The sequence below is a fragment of the Athene cunicularia genome (genome assembly GCF_003259725.1).
Source record: "Athene cunicularia isolate RWA chromosome 1 unlocalized genomic scaffold, athCun1 chr1_part1, whole genome shotgun sequence".
NCBI lineage: Eukaryota > Metazoa > Chordata > Aves > Strigiformes > Strigidae > Athene > Athene cunicularia.
The window spans coordinates 24197110-24214466 of record NW_020799091.1 but is presented as its reverse complement, the minus strand read 5'-3'; the positions used below and the strand labels follow the sequence as shown (position 1 = coordinate 24214466).

Sequence of the window (17357 nt, the reverse complement as noted above, 5' to 3'; positions counted from 1 at the left end):
TGGGAAGCTACAGCCTAAAAAGAGAAACAAAGGACTCTTTGTGGAAATATTAAGCAGTTATTTTTAAGCACTAACTTTTGAGCTTATTTACTGTTTAAAGACCTAAAGGAAACTGGTTTCCACCATGACCATGCAAACAATTTGCCATGGTCAAAGCATTTCAGTACCAGAAAACAGTGCAGTGATGGATCCAATTAAGACCTAAGCCTTTGAAAGAACAGTTGACTGAATTTCTGCACAGTCTGTTCTATATCAGCAGGTATTACCTCTCCTCCTCACTAAAATGCTGTTTTAAAGGAAGAAAGATCTTATTGGAAAAATATTTCTTTACAACAGGCTTGCTTTCTGAGTACCTTGTAGAGTTTTATTCACTGCTGACAGAGAAAAACAAGGTGAATTACTTTTGTCTGTACTATACAGTCCGTTTTGGTAACACAGAAAGGAGAAGAAATTCAGCTGTTTTTCAACATAGTCTAATACAAACCCACAGAAGAATAACCATGTTAAAAAAAATAAAAAATTCAAACTTCTGAATTACATCAATATAAAATAATTAATCCAGCCATATACCTGTCAAATGAATGAAACTGCATGGGAAGAATAGCCTGAGCTTCTCTCTTCAGTGCAGGATCTGGGTAAGGGATCGGATCCGGACCACATTCTGCAATTTCAACAGGGGCTGCCACAAGACTTTTCAGTATTTCCTTGACATTGATGCCTTTACTTTGGCTGATACTGGATATTGATGATGCAGGTTTCAGGATTTCACTGGGGCTTTCTGTTAAGCTCTCCTGAGATTTCTTCACTTCTGAAGACAAAGTAGACAACAGCTCACTCATAGCATCAGGGCCAGTGCTGTTCTCCAAGTCTGTCCCATTCAAAATATTGGGCATCTGTTCATCTCCAATTCCAGAATCTGTATGAGGAATAGAGCTTTCCAGCTGAATATCTTCAACTGGTGTTGGTGTTTCTTTATCTTTGATATTTTCTGGAAATACAGTTGGTGTCTCTGCAGTGAAATAGAGATTATGATAATATTTATAATTTAGTTTGACTTTTTTCCTAAAAATATGATCGTAAGGTTTTACAAGACATAAATGTGTTAGAAAGCCCACAAATCTTGGTAGTTTAAACCTTAAAACCTCATTTTCTATACACAACATTTTGCTATCAACAGCTGTTTGGCATACATAAAAACTTAGAAGAGGGAGCCCACAGTTAGATTATGCAAACTCAGTGATATTTAGAAATTACAGCCTTCTACTCACACAGTAATCAAAAAGCAAAATACTGCCAGCAAAAAAAAAAATGTTAAAAATTATAGCCTATCGACTGCATATCTATAAAATCTGTGAGACTACTGCAAGAGAAAAATGTAATCACTTATGCTTTAGGATGACAAAACAATTTAGTCTTTTTATTGCTGTCAGCAAATATGCTTGCATTCAAAAGAAAACTGCTAGACCTTTTGTTTGCTCTGCTATTTGTTTAAAATGTGTATTATATACATTGTTATACACATATCATTATATTGAACATAAATTTATTTATACATGAATTAAAAAGTATTATTGTTGATTCTTTAGATAACTCCCCCCTTCCCCATGGAACGTAAAATTCAGTAATTCTTTTAGGCAAATGTTAAGAACAAAATAATCATCTTTATAGAGTTTGGCAAGTAAAATCTGTTATGTCTGGAACATTTCCAGATTGAAACGGACTCTACAACATCTTGTAACCGAGAAAAGTGCACCTCTATTAATTACTTCAGTGAAACAGACACAACAACTATTAAATAAGAATAATTTGCTATGCTTAGTGGAAAGTTACCTAGAACTGTGAATAACTTACACATTCATCTTTTTGGTTAAATTTTTTTTAAAGCAACAGACTGTGGCTATCTTTAATGACAAAAAGCTTGCACTCAAACCGATTTTTAAATTTATTTTCAAATTAATTCATTTCTATTGGATCACTTGTCTTGATTATAAAATTTAGCTGTCCTATGTATGAAATAGGAACACTTGGTTTTTTATTTGCTGGTTTTGATAGCCATAGTTTAGATAATATGGAAAATATTTTACAACAGATTTAGATGAAGGTCTGCCCTTCTGACTACTGCAAACAAAATGTGCTTCAGCAATGTAACTTTAATCAGATAACATATTACCAGTTGTTTGATGCAGTCAGGTGTAAAATATCTACCTACTTACCACATGGGCATATGTGTGTGTGTGTATGCATGTGCACATAAAAAATTCTGTATAAGATTATATATGTGTTCGAATTAATGATAGTGTAAACCTCTTCATGTATACAAGTATTAACAAACAGATATAGATAGAATGGAAGAGTCTTTTAAAAATACAAAGCAGAATGACTCATTATAAGGAGTGACGTGACAAGGAGTATTGTTTTCTTCTTTTAACAGCCATAAATGCTGAAGCCACTTCCTTCTTCTCTTTCTCCTAAGTGCCTTAAACACATCTTATCAAATAGATACGAGCACTGCTTTGTGCAGCAGGAAGTAGAAACTGGATTTATGAGCTGCATAAAATGCACTTAGCATCTGCCAGGTCAGGAAGTAAAAAAATCCGTATCTACTTAGTACTGCCTATATTTGGCACAGAAGGACATCTGATCCACAGAATGATCCTAATGAATTTTCTGCTTGTTTGTATCTTTAAAATTCATCCATACAAAGACAAAACTTTTCAACTGAAGGGAAGAGTAGGATTGGACTGCCAGTCAAGCAGATTGTTGCTCTTGTACTGTGTTGTAAGTAAAATAGCGTAAAGTTCCATTATTATGTAAATGAAAAGAGGACACTGAAAAAAGAAGACGGCCCACTGCATGAACTTAAAGTACACCTAACCTCAATTTTCATTAAGGTCAACAATGATGAACAGAAAATTAAAGACAGGAAAGCTAATAGAAATGCACTTGTGGAAATTTGAATACCCTAAGTAAACCAGAAGCAAGATTTTAATGCATTAAAACCACAGGAATAAACTGACTCCAAGACAACTTTGAAAGAAACTGTCTGTGAAATTACTGGCATAGCAGCAGGTACTTTTGCCAACCAGGTAAGAGGAGACAGCAACATATGACTGGAGAAAACCACATGTGGTTTCTCTTTTTAAAGAAGGGGAAAAAGTGCTTTGGGCAACTACAAGCCTTCAACATTAAGCAAGATTTCAGGAACAGTAGGATTCAGGATTTATTTTGGAGCAAAGAATAGTAATGGAATGACAGATTACAAAATGGTCTGGCTAAAAGAGCTTTTTAATATTTATTGCTCAAAAAAATAAGGGCCATTGTAGCAAAATTCAGTAAAGCTGGGATTGTCACAACAGACAGTAATTTAGTCAGGAGAACCTGAGAATTAGTAGCATGTGGGAAAAGAAACTAGCTAAGAAGGAGCCATCACATAATTTCAAAATTAAAAACACCAGACTGAGAGAAACTACCATGGAAGTTACCTCATTTGAAATATTAATAAAGTTTTCAGGTGACAAAGTAAAAAAAATCTAGTGGAATTTGCTGATGACAAAGTTACAAGGTACAATTGACAGTCACAGGAGGATGATTATAAGTAGGCATTATGACAAAACTGCAAGTTACATTTAATATTGAAAAGCTATGCATCTAGTAACTAATAAAGAAATTACCATTATAACTGGAATTCATCAACTGGAAATGACTGAAGAGAAGGACCTGAATACATCAGCCACTGGGTAAGTATTCAGTTACCAATATAACATTGCCATGGAAAAGGCTAATGTGATTCCAACTTTTCAGAAGAAATAGCTCCTGTAACAGTTAAGTATTAATGACATTAGAGAAGGCTGTAGTAGGGTTCATTATGGAATAGTGTTTATGCTGTTATATTTGTGAAAGATGGAAGTGTCACTGTGGAGATCTATAGTGATGTACTGTTGCAGAAAAAATGAGTTTGGCTGATATAATCTGGCCAAACTAATACTGAGTAGGTATACAACAGCTATCATACATGTATTTTCAGGATGCAAAAGGATTTAAGCTAAATTTAAGGGTTGGCAAGAGAAAAACTGAGTGCAAACTCACCAGGAATAAATTTAGTTTGGGAAGTGACAGCCTTCAATATGGAATTAAGATTCTGGAATAGTTTACCAATCAGAGTAGCAAGTTCAAAAAACAGAACTAATTTCAAGATGTTATAAATAGGACTGTACTTAATTACTCAGCAGGTGCCTTGTAATCCTTTGTTCCCAAATGAGAATAAAATGTCTAGAGGATTGCATCATCTGAAGCTAAAATGGAAAACTAAATTTGTGGATATAGAATTTAGATATATACTACACAATACATAACTCTAATTAAAATGATCTAGGAAAAAAAAAAATCAAGGGAAGTTATTCTATACAGGTAAGCAAAAGAATACTTGATTTCCACAGAAACCAGATTTAGACCTTTTCTTACTGTGTCTCCAGTATCTAATACAAATACATTGCATTAAGCCAATTAAGTTTAGACTGATTTATCATTATGAATAATAATCTCTAAAAACTACTTAAATCCAATGCATTAGCTCTCATTTTAAAAACATCAACCAAGCTAAATGAATAAGGTTTTAAAAGGTGCAATTTGCTTTTTGTAAATCAAAGGAAAATAAACTTAGAAGGGGTAAAACTGCTTAATAACTGACTCTCAACTAAGAATACTGCCAAATTAGTATTTATAAAATTCAGATTAAAATGTCTGAAAGATGTATTATAAGACCTTCTGTGATCAGCATTATTACTAGTACTGTTTTAGGTAAATTATAAACTCCTTAGCATGGGTCACAAAACCCAACCAGTTTTAGTTACAACAGTGCATATCCACAAGCTTTATTCTATGTCCATTTATACTGTGCCATAGCACTTATGTTGCCTTCAGAATTGCAGAATAAAGAATACTCCTTCATAAAGTGATTTAGAAAAATCACAAACTGGTAATGCGTAGGCTTTTATGAAAATCCTAAATACTCAAAACCACTTAGCAAAATGATAAACATGAACAGAAGCAAAAAATATAACTGATTGCATCTGTCTATGTTATAACATTGTGACACTAAGCCTGTAAATTTTCAGCAAACCTCATCAGTTTTCTGCAGCACAAGGCCATGTCAGTAGACAAAGCAGAAACATTACTAGATCTAGCGATCTTAACCCTGTCAGAAATAGGCAGTTGGAAGCCAGATGCCTCCTTCTTACTGTTTTTCATTGTAACTAATGAGTTCATCTACTACATTATGGGAAAAATATGGGCTTAAGTTAACTAAATGACATATTGTATATCTGGTGACCTCATCTGTCACGCTCTTTCCCTACGATATCTTGTTTGCTTGTGATTTATGAAGTATAATTGTTTTAACCTACTGAGTTACCTAAATAGGTCTTGCACTGCTTCCATATGCCTAAAAAAATACAAAACCCCGACCCTTATTTAACTTAATAATGAAACATTTAATATCTGTGGTAAATATGCAAAATTTGCCATTTTAAAAAATGACAAGACAAAATACTCTGCTTTTAATCTTTATTTATTTTTTTTTAATGGAAAAACTGCGTGTATATATGCCTGTGGTCGATTTTTAATTTTGTTAAACCTCCCTACTTGATAAAAATCAGCTGAAAGTTTTCAAAAATAAAAACATATGAAAATTATTATTTTTAACTGCTTACAATATGGCTTAAAATTTATTTGAAAGTCATACTATTCCAAATCATTGCTAGATTTCTGCTGCAAACAATACAGCAACATTTGGCAACAGAAAGTTTGGGGCAATCTTGATATCGGAGCTGTTGTCACCTTTCAGTCTGCAGGTGCATTGGAAAATTTATGAGTTCTTTTCTATGTAGCTATCTTAAGGCATTGACAATAACCATATTAGCTGCCTTTTATATACCCCTCTGTAGTATTCTACAAACTTTCAGGGACAGTACACTACAGGTTGAAAACGCTTTCAATCCAACGAGGCAGTGATATTACAGCTTCCTCATAGCTGGCAGAGTCAACTAATCAATTCCTAAGCTGTAGGCTATAGAGAGTGAAAAAATTCTTCCTAGCCACATTAGACTACTAGTTTTCATGTATGAGAAACAGCACAATTAAACTGAGATGAGAAACTAACTATGGGGACAGAACCAAAGAGTAATATGGGTCTGATATAAAAGTACATTGAAAGGAGTAACCAAGAATAGAGTTGCAATGGAAATGTCCTCAGAGTTTGAGGCACAACAGTGAGAAGAATCACCCTAAAAGAAACATTAAGATGCTAAACTGCTCGATATCTACTCAGGACCTTTTGTCCTGTTGGCACCTCCATTTCTGTGTGAAAGTTATAAAGAGATGAGAGTAAAAATTCCCTGTATAGTGATGCTGCTCATGGCCCAACCACATAATAATAATAATACTCATTTTGGCAGCCTGGGCAGTATTACTCTTCATATAATAACTATGCATTAATAAGAAAATTTGGTCGTGCTCCACCAATGGAGTTCATGGGATTCTGTTATTTCTGAGGCAAGCCTATCTGAGCAACACTGACTTGTTTTGCAGAACACATTTGCTGTTATAAAATCTTTTTAAAGAAGTTTCCTTGTTAAATGAATTATTTTAAAAGTGATGAAAAAAAGCTTGGCTTAGGGTTACTGTTTGTCACTCTTGCACTATCAGGCTTTCATCTAGGAAAAACTCTGATAAACACAACCTGCGTTTAGCCTGGATCTGTTATTTAGCCAAAACGTTTATCCAGGTTTCTGAAATTCCTGCCAGACCAAAAGCTGTCCCTTTGCTTCTGCAAGGATAGCAATGCAACAGTACAGATTCCGTTGTCTGTCTAACAAAGTGCCAGTAATTGTGCACATGAAGAAGTGGAAGTAGAGCGCATGCCATCACAGCATCTGGCTGCGAAGAATGAAAGCCACAAGCAGGGATATCCCAGGGCTCTGACATGGAGTGGTTGAGGGCAGGAGGAACACAGATGAAAACTGGGGGACTGGGGAAGGTCAGATATGAAAGATTCTGGGGTGGGTGGCAACTGGAAGGGTGAAGATCTTGAGACAGGAGAATTAAGACAGAGAGTTGTGCATTACCTTTTAACCAGAGAGGGTTTGTGAGGAGAAAGGATTTAGCTCTGGGCCAAGGAAAATAGAGAAGCTCAGAAATGGGAGAGAAATGGAGCATGAGAGACTTAGTGTGGGAAATCGAGGTTGGGAAGTGATTGAAGATGACAGAGTTATCATCAGCACTTTTTCACAGCTGGACACCTGTAAATGCAGGTCGTTTTTTTTTTTTTTTTTTTTTTTTTTTTTTTTTTTTCTCACTGGAAATTGCTTCTATTTGCTTAAATTCCTCTCAAACTTAAGAAAACTTTAAGTTGTATTAAAGAAAGGTCAACTTCAAAGTATAAAACCAGCTGTTTACATTTGAAACAAAACCCATACAAATTAAGAACATGGTAATATGTATTCTTCCTAGGTGAATTTTCCTAGGTTTTGTCAGGTTTTATTTTTAAAAATTTTAATTTTTGTCTTGTATAAACTCAAAACCACATAATGAAGAAATAGATTAGTTGGCAGTTCTCTATGATAGTATCTGTATTTCTGACCTGTGCTGAGAAAGCTGATGTTTTTGTGATTAGACATTTCTTGCAAAAGAAATAGAAAAAAATTCTGTCACTTAGATCACAGCATCCAGCAACAAAATTTAACAGTGAAGCACTGAGTATGTTCTATACATATGATGAAATTTACACTAAAAATGTTTTAAGCACTACTCTGAAAAGTCAAAAACTTTAAAAACATCTAATTTGTACAAATGAAAATACGTATTGATGTTACTTTAAAAAAAAATCCTTATTACAACTGCTTCGTGCATACACAACTTATCAATTAATAATGAAATATATATATTCAAACCTTTATTCTGATGCCTTAAGTAGTTTGTGAAGGGCAATAAATATTAGATCAAGATGTATGTATTCCTATTTCATGATCTTCAAATGTATGTCCTCTTGGAGGCAGCATATGTTTCATCAGCAAAGCAGTATGATAATTTTGAGCAGCAGATAGAAATTCAGTAGAATTTGAAGTTTATGATTCTCATGATTATCATCCACATCCCTTGTAACCTTTCCCTCAGTTTCTTGAAAACATATGTACAACAAGATTTTGAGGAAGATGGAGCCAGAACTTCTGTCAGGACTTTGTGGAAGCAAAGGATATTTTGACAGGCAATGGAACTTAGTACTTCAGTCCTCTGTGCATAGTTAGATTGTTGCCCTTATGCAAACTAGTTCAAAAATAAGATGGAAATCTCTATGCTGCTACTTTAGGAATACAAACAAGAGTGTAGCAATGTACAATACACAGAGTGCTATGAGATCAGAAATACGTGATGCTTGTCTTCAAAGAAAAAGCTGTTTCTGCAACTTTTTAATACAGTTTGTTCTGTAAAGAAAATAAAATCAATAGCTTCCAGTCCATCTACAGCACATATCTTTAAGAAATCTTTTAATTTACAGTGCTTTGGGAAAAATACAGACAGTGATATCAAGGGAGTTGAAAAGCCAATCCATTTTTGATAAAATGTTGTGATAAGCTGCAATACTGATTTTCTTCGCACAGCATGTTATAAGGTGAATTGCACTGTTGCAATGCTTTCATTTCCAAAACACACCCTAATGATCCTAAATGGAAATAACAGTTTTCAACTGAAAATATATTTCCATTATTTGGTTAACATTAATTGTGTTCTCAGTAATTAATAAGCTGCCAGCTGAAGTGTAAAAAAAAGATTATTTACTATTTTCCACTGCCGGAGATGTGGAAGCGCTGCTGAAAGAAACAGTAGTCCAATAAACCTTCAAGATAAGCAAGGAGAGCTTCAGTAATGACCAGAAATGAGAAAATTCATCTTAAGTGATCCTAACCACCATAGCTAAAACTCCTTCAAATTTGTAGCTGTAATTTGAACAGATTGCTTGGTTTTACATTATAAGGCTAATTAACTTCTGTTAACAGAAAATATGCTCCTCCATTTCTCCTGTGTCTTATTCCAATGACAAGATATTTCTGCTATCAAATACATACTGATTACCCTCTAAGTAATAAGAGAAAGGGCTACTCTCAATTTTTCAGTCTCAACTTCCACACCGCCCAGACATAACAGAGATGTTTTCATACTAATTTTGGGAAAACATCCCTATCTTACTGGAGAAATCATCCAAGAACAAAACATTATTCTCTAAGATATTCCATCATTGTACAAAGGGAACATGCCTGCCAATCATTAGGTTGAAGACATTACATAGTTGTTTAGATAGCTATATACTTCCTACTTTCAAATCATGTAGTGCTCAAAGAAGAATATGTATCTATGAACACATATGTAACAAATTATAACTATCTATGGGATGGGCACATCATTAGACTGAATTAAGTGACTGAGATTAAAGAATTTCGTGCCATCTTTTGTCATAAATGAAGTTTTCTGTCCAGAGTTCAGTTAAGACTAGTCAAAATAGCCAGGATTACTCTGACCAAGGCAGAGGTCTACAGTGATTGAAAAAAGACAGAGATTTCTAGTGTCCAATTTATCTCTCTTTAAGTAGATCTCTAAAGCATGCCAGATGAATTGTACCCTAAATGTGCCCTAACTTCTCTCCACCTATTGTAAAGGGAGACCAGGATGACTAGTTCCAGGCATTGATTCACTACCGATATTCTTCAGAAAGTAGAACTCATGTATGACTGATGATTTTGAGATAAAAACTGAAAATCTAGTGCAGAGCTTTTGGTCTTATTGCAATATCCACAGTTACAATACAAACAGTGAGAATGATAAAGAACGTTTCTATCATCTTTGACTCTCACCTGAAAACAATTCTCCCCTTCCGGCAAAGAAATTTTTAATGCTATTCCCACCTTTACTATACCTCCATATCAATTATTTGATATCACAATCAGCTGACAAAGTCTGATGAACCAAAAGATTTGATCACTTCATAGGCTTTTGCATTTAAATAATTCTGAGTTTAAAGTCTCCATTTTGATATCTTCACAAATGCAGAGAACCTGAGCCATCTGACATCCCCAAAGTCTAACTCGTTCTAATTTTTTAGTGTTGTGAACAGAAAGAAGTCTGGCAACATACTTGTGTCAGACTGTTTCTCAGACATCCCTCAGATGCAAGAGAATAGTTTTGATCTGCTATTTCCGTTGAGACTGTGATAATAAATTACTACAAAGAGTAACACTATATATGATCTAAATTGAAAAAAGAAGGAGCTTTCTTTTCATTTTGCAGGTTATGCTTTGTCTGACTAAGCACAGATTATCTTAGATGTACTGCAGACCCTTTAAAGGTATCAGAAACTAGTAGGAGAAACCCAAGCAGATGCAACAAACTTAAAACAAGGAGTTTTAAATTTATAGATACAGTCAGATTTTCCAGTGGATCAGCTAAAAAGAAAAAATAAAAACATTTTTATCGTTAAATGATAGTCAGGGACACCATTGGTTTATTTTTTCATTCCTGGGTGTGTTCTTTCTCCTTTAAGCACCATAAGATAACATATAGCTTGTAAACAATATTTGATTAACAATAAGAGACAGTAAATCCTTATTTTATAATCTCTGAACATTTGTCAGTAAAGGTAGAATATATTTATCTGCAAAGCATATTTTAAAGTCTTTTATTTCAATACTACATTTTATTTGTATATAATATCATCAGTAAACTAAGCAAAGGTCAACAGTTGGTACGATGAGAACCCCAAAGTTTCCTATCAAGTATAATGATGTTTAAAATTCTTGTAACCTGCACAGGACATCAGCTGTAGTTACTCATAAGGAGCATACACCTATCACATACTGTAATGTCCCGAGACAAGTAGGGTCTCATACAGCCTTAAATATATTTTAACTAAAGATCTTGACCCGTATAAAGAAAAAAAGAGAAGCACCACCTAAGAACAAAATCAGTATCTTAAATACCAGTAATATACCTACTTCTATCTTACCCTTCCCTGGAGACGTTTCCTGGTCAGATGATTAGATTCCATCTACTAAAAGTGGATTTATTTAAGCAGCCAAACCATTTCCCCTAATTCATAGAGATCTGTCCCAAAGAAGTCTTGTACAGTTCTAACAATAATCATACAATTTGCTGCATTGAATTGGACTGACAAAGAATGAATACTTTACATCCATTTAGTGTCATATGGAATTAATAAAATATAGATACTTTACTTCCATGTAACAACTGTTTTTTTATTGTTTTTTTAATAAATATGATTTTGCTTTAAAAATATGTATTTACTTTTTAATGCAACATTAAACCACTCTATAATGTGTTAAAACACCTTGAAATTTAAAATAATATTAAAATATTACATGCTTCCTGCCAACATCTGAAAGATGACAAATCACTAAAGGAAACCAATTGGCTTAGCCAATGAAATTAAAGATTTTTGAAACTACAAAATAGGTTTTGACTTCTAGCCTTTTCTAACTGTGTTGACAATTTTTTTCATTTCACTTTCTGCTAATGTTCAAAACTGAGAAACTGAGTTCAGAATATAAAAAGCAGAAATATTTTTCTTCTCTAACAGGTGAGTTAGGTGCAAGAGGTCAAGACCTCTCAGAGGTAAAACCTTGAAGGATGAGATTATATCAACAAATAAAATAACTAGCTACGGATAACATTTCCTTTATTGAATAATTTGTTTCTAAAGCCAAAGCTTTACTGTTGTATCTTGTTCACACTTTTATTTTAGTTCTGTTTAAATATTTTAAAAACAAACAAGTATTTTACTTGAACTCAGGGTAAAACAAGTACTACAGATAACAGTATAGAATACACAATGATTCAAAAAATGCTTTATCTGAAATATTGGTGAGTTTGTATGACTGACTCCATTTGTTCTTAAACTTTTTTTCTGCTTTCATTACATATATTTTATTGCTGTACTATATATGGATAAGAAGAAAAACTATTTGTTTATCCCCTCCTTTTGCCACCCATTATATCAAATGTCAGGCTTTGTACAAAAAGCAATATAATCTCATTTATGTTGTAGTTAATTTTTATTGTGTTAAATTTAATGAAAATTAAAATGTCAAAATTAAAATGTTAAAATTAAAAATTAAACTGCATATTGAGGCAGTCTAACATTCTAATTTTCAAGCAAAGGTGGTTAAAAATAAAATATCCTATGCCTGACACACTGAAATATGTTCTAAATGGAAATAAAAAGATGAAAAAGCAATAGCTGAAGAAGTTTCAGGGCTTTATTCTGTAGTACCACATAGTATTGCAATAGTCTTCTGAACTAAGAGCAAATGATTCCTTTTTTTATCAGTGATGGATTAAATCATACAAATGCAACTATGACACAACAAAGAATATTACACCAACAATTTGAATGATCCAAAATAATTTTTTGCCAGACAATAGTCTTACTAAGAAAAATCACAAATGCTTGCTTACTAGTTGTTAAAATACAAAGCAATTTATAATACATATATACGCACACACCAAAGTTTAAGAAACGCCAGACTAACAGTGATAGATTAAGCTGATGCAATGAGTATTTTTATATAATGCTCCCAGAACAGCATATGATAAAAAACACAAGTAGCATTATTAATAAAATAGGAGGTTAACTATTTTTGTTCTTTATAAACAGAATGCAATTTAAAATCTCTTAGGCTTTTTATAAATCAATCTTTTTACCCACTGAGATTTTTCAAAATTATACCAAGAACATTTTCATCACATTACATTTTTAACCTATATTTCTGTATACACAGCACAGTGCATGCAAATTAGTGTCGAAATGTACATGCAAACTTTGCTAAAGTTATGTTCAGGCAACCCTTTCTTTTTCAAGTAATGACATCTGAAAAACATATTCCCTGCATTATATAATATCTATTCAAACAAACAAATGAACAAACAAACAAAACAAATCAGGCCCAAAACGTATAATAGTTGCTCTGGTCACAAAAGCAGTTTTCTTCAAGAAAAGCACAGCACATTAACTAACAGGCATAAAATAATTCACAATACATACAATATCAGAGGTTTACATACCATCAAGAAGGTAAGAAAAAAAGCAAGAAAGAAAGGCAAAAGAACGGGAAAAGATATAGGGAATGGGAATACTACAAAAGTACTACATACTTTAGGTGGTATGCAATATTTTTAAAATAGGTCTGATTTTATTTTTATGGACCTAATATTGTAGCAGAATAACCACAAACCAAAAGCACTTAAAATTTTCTACATCCATTCCCTCCTCCTGGCTGCTTTTATTTTTTATTTTATTTTATTTCATAATAAGTAAAGTTAATAAATGGTAGTAAAAGTGGGAAAGAGATTTCCTAGAGAAATGTAGGCAGGAAGTTAAAGTTTTAAAGGTATCATCAGGTCTGATCTCCATGTAACCTGAGGCGTATACTTATTTATCAACAATTACATCACAGTTAGTTCTTGAATTACATGACATTAAATAAGAACACCCAAACAGGTTAGGAGATGATGTTAATATTACCTTTGTAAAATGAGTGGGCAAAGCTCTGTTCAGGAATTAACTTGGCAAGGAATCCATGGTTCAAACTTGGGTGAGGGATAGATGGTATGACCACAACTGTGGAGAAAATCATGGAATCAAATGTGAGCCAGCTAGTATTCATGTGTGGCCTGGTCCACTGTGGATCCATGACAGATATCCTATCTCATTGAAACATGCACATATGGTATTATCAACAAAAAAATGCATTTCTAAAGGAAGAAAACAAGTTCTGTATCAAGAGATAGGAAACAGCGTACCTATTATTTGGGCACTTCAAGAGCAACATTCATGGGGAAAAAAAGATACAGACAGACACAGATATATATACACACACACAGAGGCAAGACAATTACGATGAAATTGTTCACTGAAACCAGCAGTTTCTTAGTGCAGAACCATAACATAAAACCAGGGAGGCACAAAAAAATTATGACTTCTCATAACTAACTACATTCATGTATATTTAAAATGGAAAGCCTACAAGCACATGGACTTTAAAAATTATGTGTAAGTAGTAAATTAAAACATCATGATGAATGAGAAACTAATGACTATATGTAAATATGACATGAATTGGAAGATAAATTCTATGAAGAATGAAAATTAGCAACTCCATAAATGAAAAAAGTAAATAAAAATCAATACAAGGAGAAAAATATACATAGCTTCATGGACAAATTCAGTTACTGTTTTCAACTCTTTTAACACAGAAGGTAGAGTTATAATCAATCCAATCTGACTTGAAAAATCCTACTGAACTGTGTAAAATATTTGAAACAAAGTGGAGTAAAGTTTGGATCTCTAATTTCTGACAGGTTCTGCAAGCTAACAGACTCCTTCCCTCTCATGCTGAAGAACACATGCTAGTATAAACCACTTACTACTAATAAAAATCATGAACAGTTCAGACAAAGAAGGCAACAGAAATGTTTCCTTTTTATTATATTGTTTCCATAGGCTTTTAAATGCGGCCACCAACACAGCAGGACCCCAAGAAAGCACTCAGTCCTCCACTACCCTTTCACAAACCTTCTCACTCAAACAAAGGGAGTTCACATGGGCAAACAGCTGTGTTTGCTGTTTATACATTTCTTGGTATAAAGATATCTGTTGTTCTTAACAAATAACAGATTCAGAAAGTTGTGTGATCAACTATCTTGTACTTTACATCTTTAACTCCATGAGGCACCCCGTTTCATTTTAGTTCTTTCCAAATTAAAGAAAAAAAGGCATAAAAAAGCAATATGTAAATGAAAATTAGTTATGCCCTAAAAGCAAATACACAGAATAACTGAAATCTGTCAATGTATGTTAAAGAACAAAATGACTATACAGGAAGAAAGTAGCAAACAATTTATTAGAATTTTAAGTTACTCACTAAAAATACTTTGCAGCAAAATAATTACAGTCCTAAAAAAAAAAATCAAATAACATTTGAAGAAAACAAATGTACCTGTACTTGTTGGCGAATTTATTTCTTGTCTGATATTTCTACCTGCTTGGCTCCCAGACCTTGCAGTTTCTCGTTGCGGTTCTAGTATATCACGGTACTTGGAAACCATCAGAACAGAAATAAAGTAGACTACTGCCAAAGCTAAGAACTGAGCTTGTTTGCTGTCATCCTGTGTTGGAGAAAAGGGAATAGTTCTATAATATCAGACATTTTCACAGAATTTTCACACAAGATCATCACAAGGCTTAATAAATAATAGCTTTCTGAAATGTATCTGTTCGTAGTAGCAAACGGATTATGTAGAAGATTTAATGTATTTTCAGGTGAATACTATGCACACAGCATGTATTAAGTACTGAATTTTACAGGTAATTTGGCAACTTCACAAATCTCCTGGACTGTGGAGTCAGCGGGCTTTTCAGAACAGAGGCCTGACTGCTCTGAGAGTGCTTTCGAGGCTTCTCAACAGCAAGGGCAACTGACTTTTGCTGCCCCAAGGATGAGACCTCCTGCCACAAGAAGGCAAGGAGTATTACCACTGAGAGAGAAAACTAAACTCGCTGATGCCTTTCTAGCTAACACTGGATGTATAAGAAGGTACAACAGATTTTGCTAACAAGTAAAAGCAGGAGGGATATGACAGTTGTTTTTCTCCCAGCAATAAATCGCAGTTTGGACATTTCGCTGGGTAAAAAACTGTCTGGATGGCTGGGCCCAAAGAGCTGTGGTGAATGGAGTTAAATCCAGTTGGCGGCCGGTCACGAGTGGTGTCCCCCAGGGCTCGGTTTTGGGGCCACTCCTGTTCAACATCTTTATTGATGATCTAGACGAGGGGATCGAGTGCACCCTCAGTCAGTTTGCAGATGACCCCAAGTTGGGTGGGAGTGTTGATCTGCTCGAGGGCAGGGAGGCTCTGCAGAGAGACCTGGACAGGCTGGAGCCATGGGCTGAGCCCAACTGGGGGAGTTTCAATAAGGCCAAATGCCGGGGGCTGCCCTTGGGCCACAACATAATAATAACTGCTAGTGTACTACTTTCAAAAACAAATTATCTTGTAGTGATGTTTTATGCTAAAAACAGTTGCAGACAAATCAGAAAAAAAAAAAGTATATACTTGTATATATTTAGCAGAAGAAAAAATTGTCTTTATAAATCAGTTTGGTGCAGTTCTGTAATACATATAATAGTTCTTCCTCCTACACTGCTTGGACAAATAGCTGACACCTTTAGCAATTCACTTTTAATCCAACATAGGCCATAGCTGATTTATTCTGACTGTGATTATTTCACTAATATAAGTTCAAGTCTGATTTTTAAACACAGTTAGTTACTAGTCTCAAATAGCTTACCAGTATGATTTAAAGTGAATGAAGTGGCTGGTAGTTACAAAGCCACAAGCAGATGGTTTGCAGATAATATATGAAGTGCAACATGTGAAGGATATTTTTAATTTCAGTACAATCAAAATGTCTTTCAAAATATAAGTGATGATTTTGCAAAATAAAGAATTACAACACATATTACTCACCACATCACGAAAAACAACTGCTCGTAGCCGATTAATATCAACATCCTGAAGGAGCCTATCAGGGTCTTTTATAGGAGAAAGATTGCCAGGGACATTTTCAAGGGGAGTCTAAAAACAAAAAGTATTGAGATTTTCCCCCCCCCCGCAAATATCAAAGCATTTCTGTTAGAACCTTAATTTAACACCTTTTAAAAATATTGCATCAATCTTAAATGCTTTTTTACTACCAATATACTTCCAACATAATATCCAGACAAGGTTTCTAGAAATAAAGCAATATTTTGAATTATTGTCTTAATACTATTTAGATATAAGTAGTTATATCTTCCCAGTACCTCAGAACAACTGTACCTCTTCTCAGAGTTAAAATAATAGTTTACACATAAATGGTTTTTTTTCAGATTACAGTTGTTTCACAGCACTACAATAAATTATTTCTAATACATGTGTTAAATTTAAAAATTATGAGTAGAAAAGCTTTTAAAAATTAGTTTATGTTCATTTTACTGAGAATTATTACAGACTACTTAGAGAATAACTTCTATTATTACAAAAGCATTGAGTAGTATGCTTCCTTTAAAAAATTATTATGTGTTACAAATGATGCCTAAACACCTAAAATTGCACTGAAAGTGCTAACATGGAGATATGTAATGTTTTTGTGAGATTTAAGGAAATAATATTGTGAAAGGAGCTGAGCTTTAAATGCTGTCTGAAAAAGCCTTTAGGGAAGACAAGCTACAGAATTTAGTAATGAAAATATAGTAGCA

At 33.8% G+C, this 17357-nt stretch overlaps 1 protein-coding gene across 1 annotated transcript in view; it reads right to left on the bottom strand.

Annotated features, from left to right (window-relative positions):
- NBEA (neurobeachin) overlaps positions 1-17357 on the bottom strand; it is a 414406-nt gene that overhangs the window by 300668 nt on the left and 96381 nt on the right. The window contains exons 28-31 of the mRNA XM_026862195.1: positions 16588-16695; positions 15060-15228; positions 13586-13681; positions 571-1009 (exon numbers count right to left, since the gene is read on the bottom strand). Of these exons, the coding sequence (XP_026717996.1) occupies positions 571-1009; positions 13586-13681; positions 15060-15228; positions 16588-16695 (812 nt within the window). The remainder of the gene's footprint in view (positions 1-570; positions 1010-13585; positions 13682-15059; positions 15229-16587; positions 16696-17357) is intronic.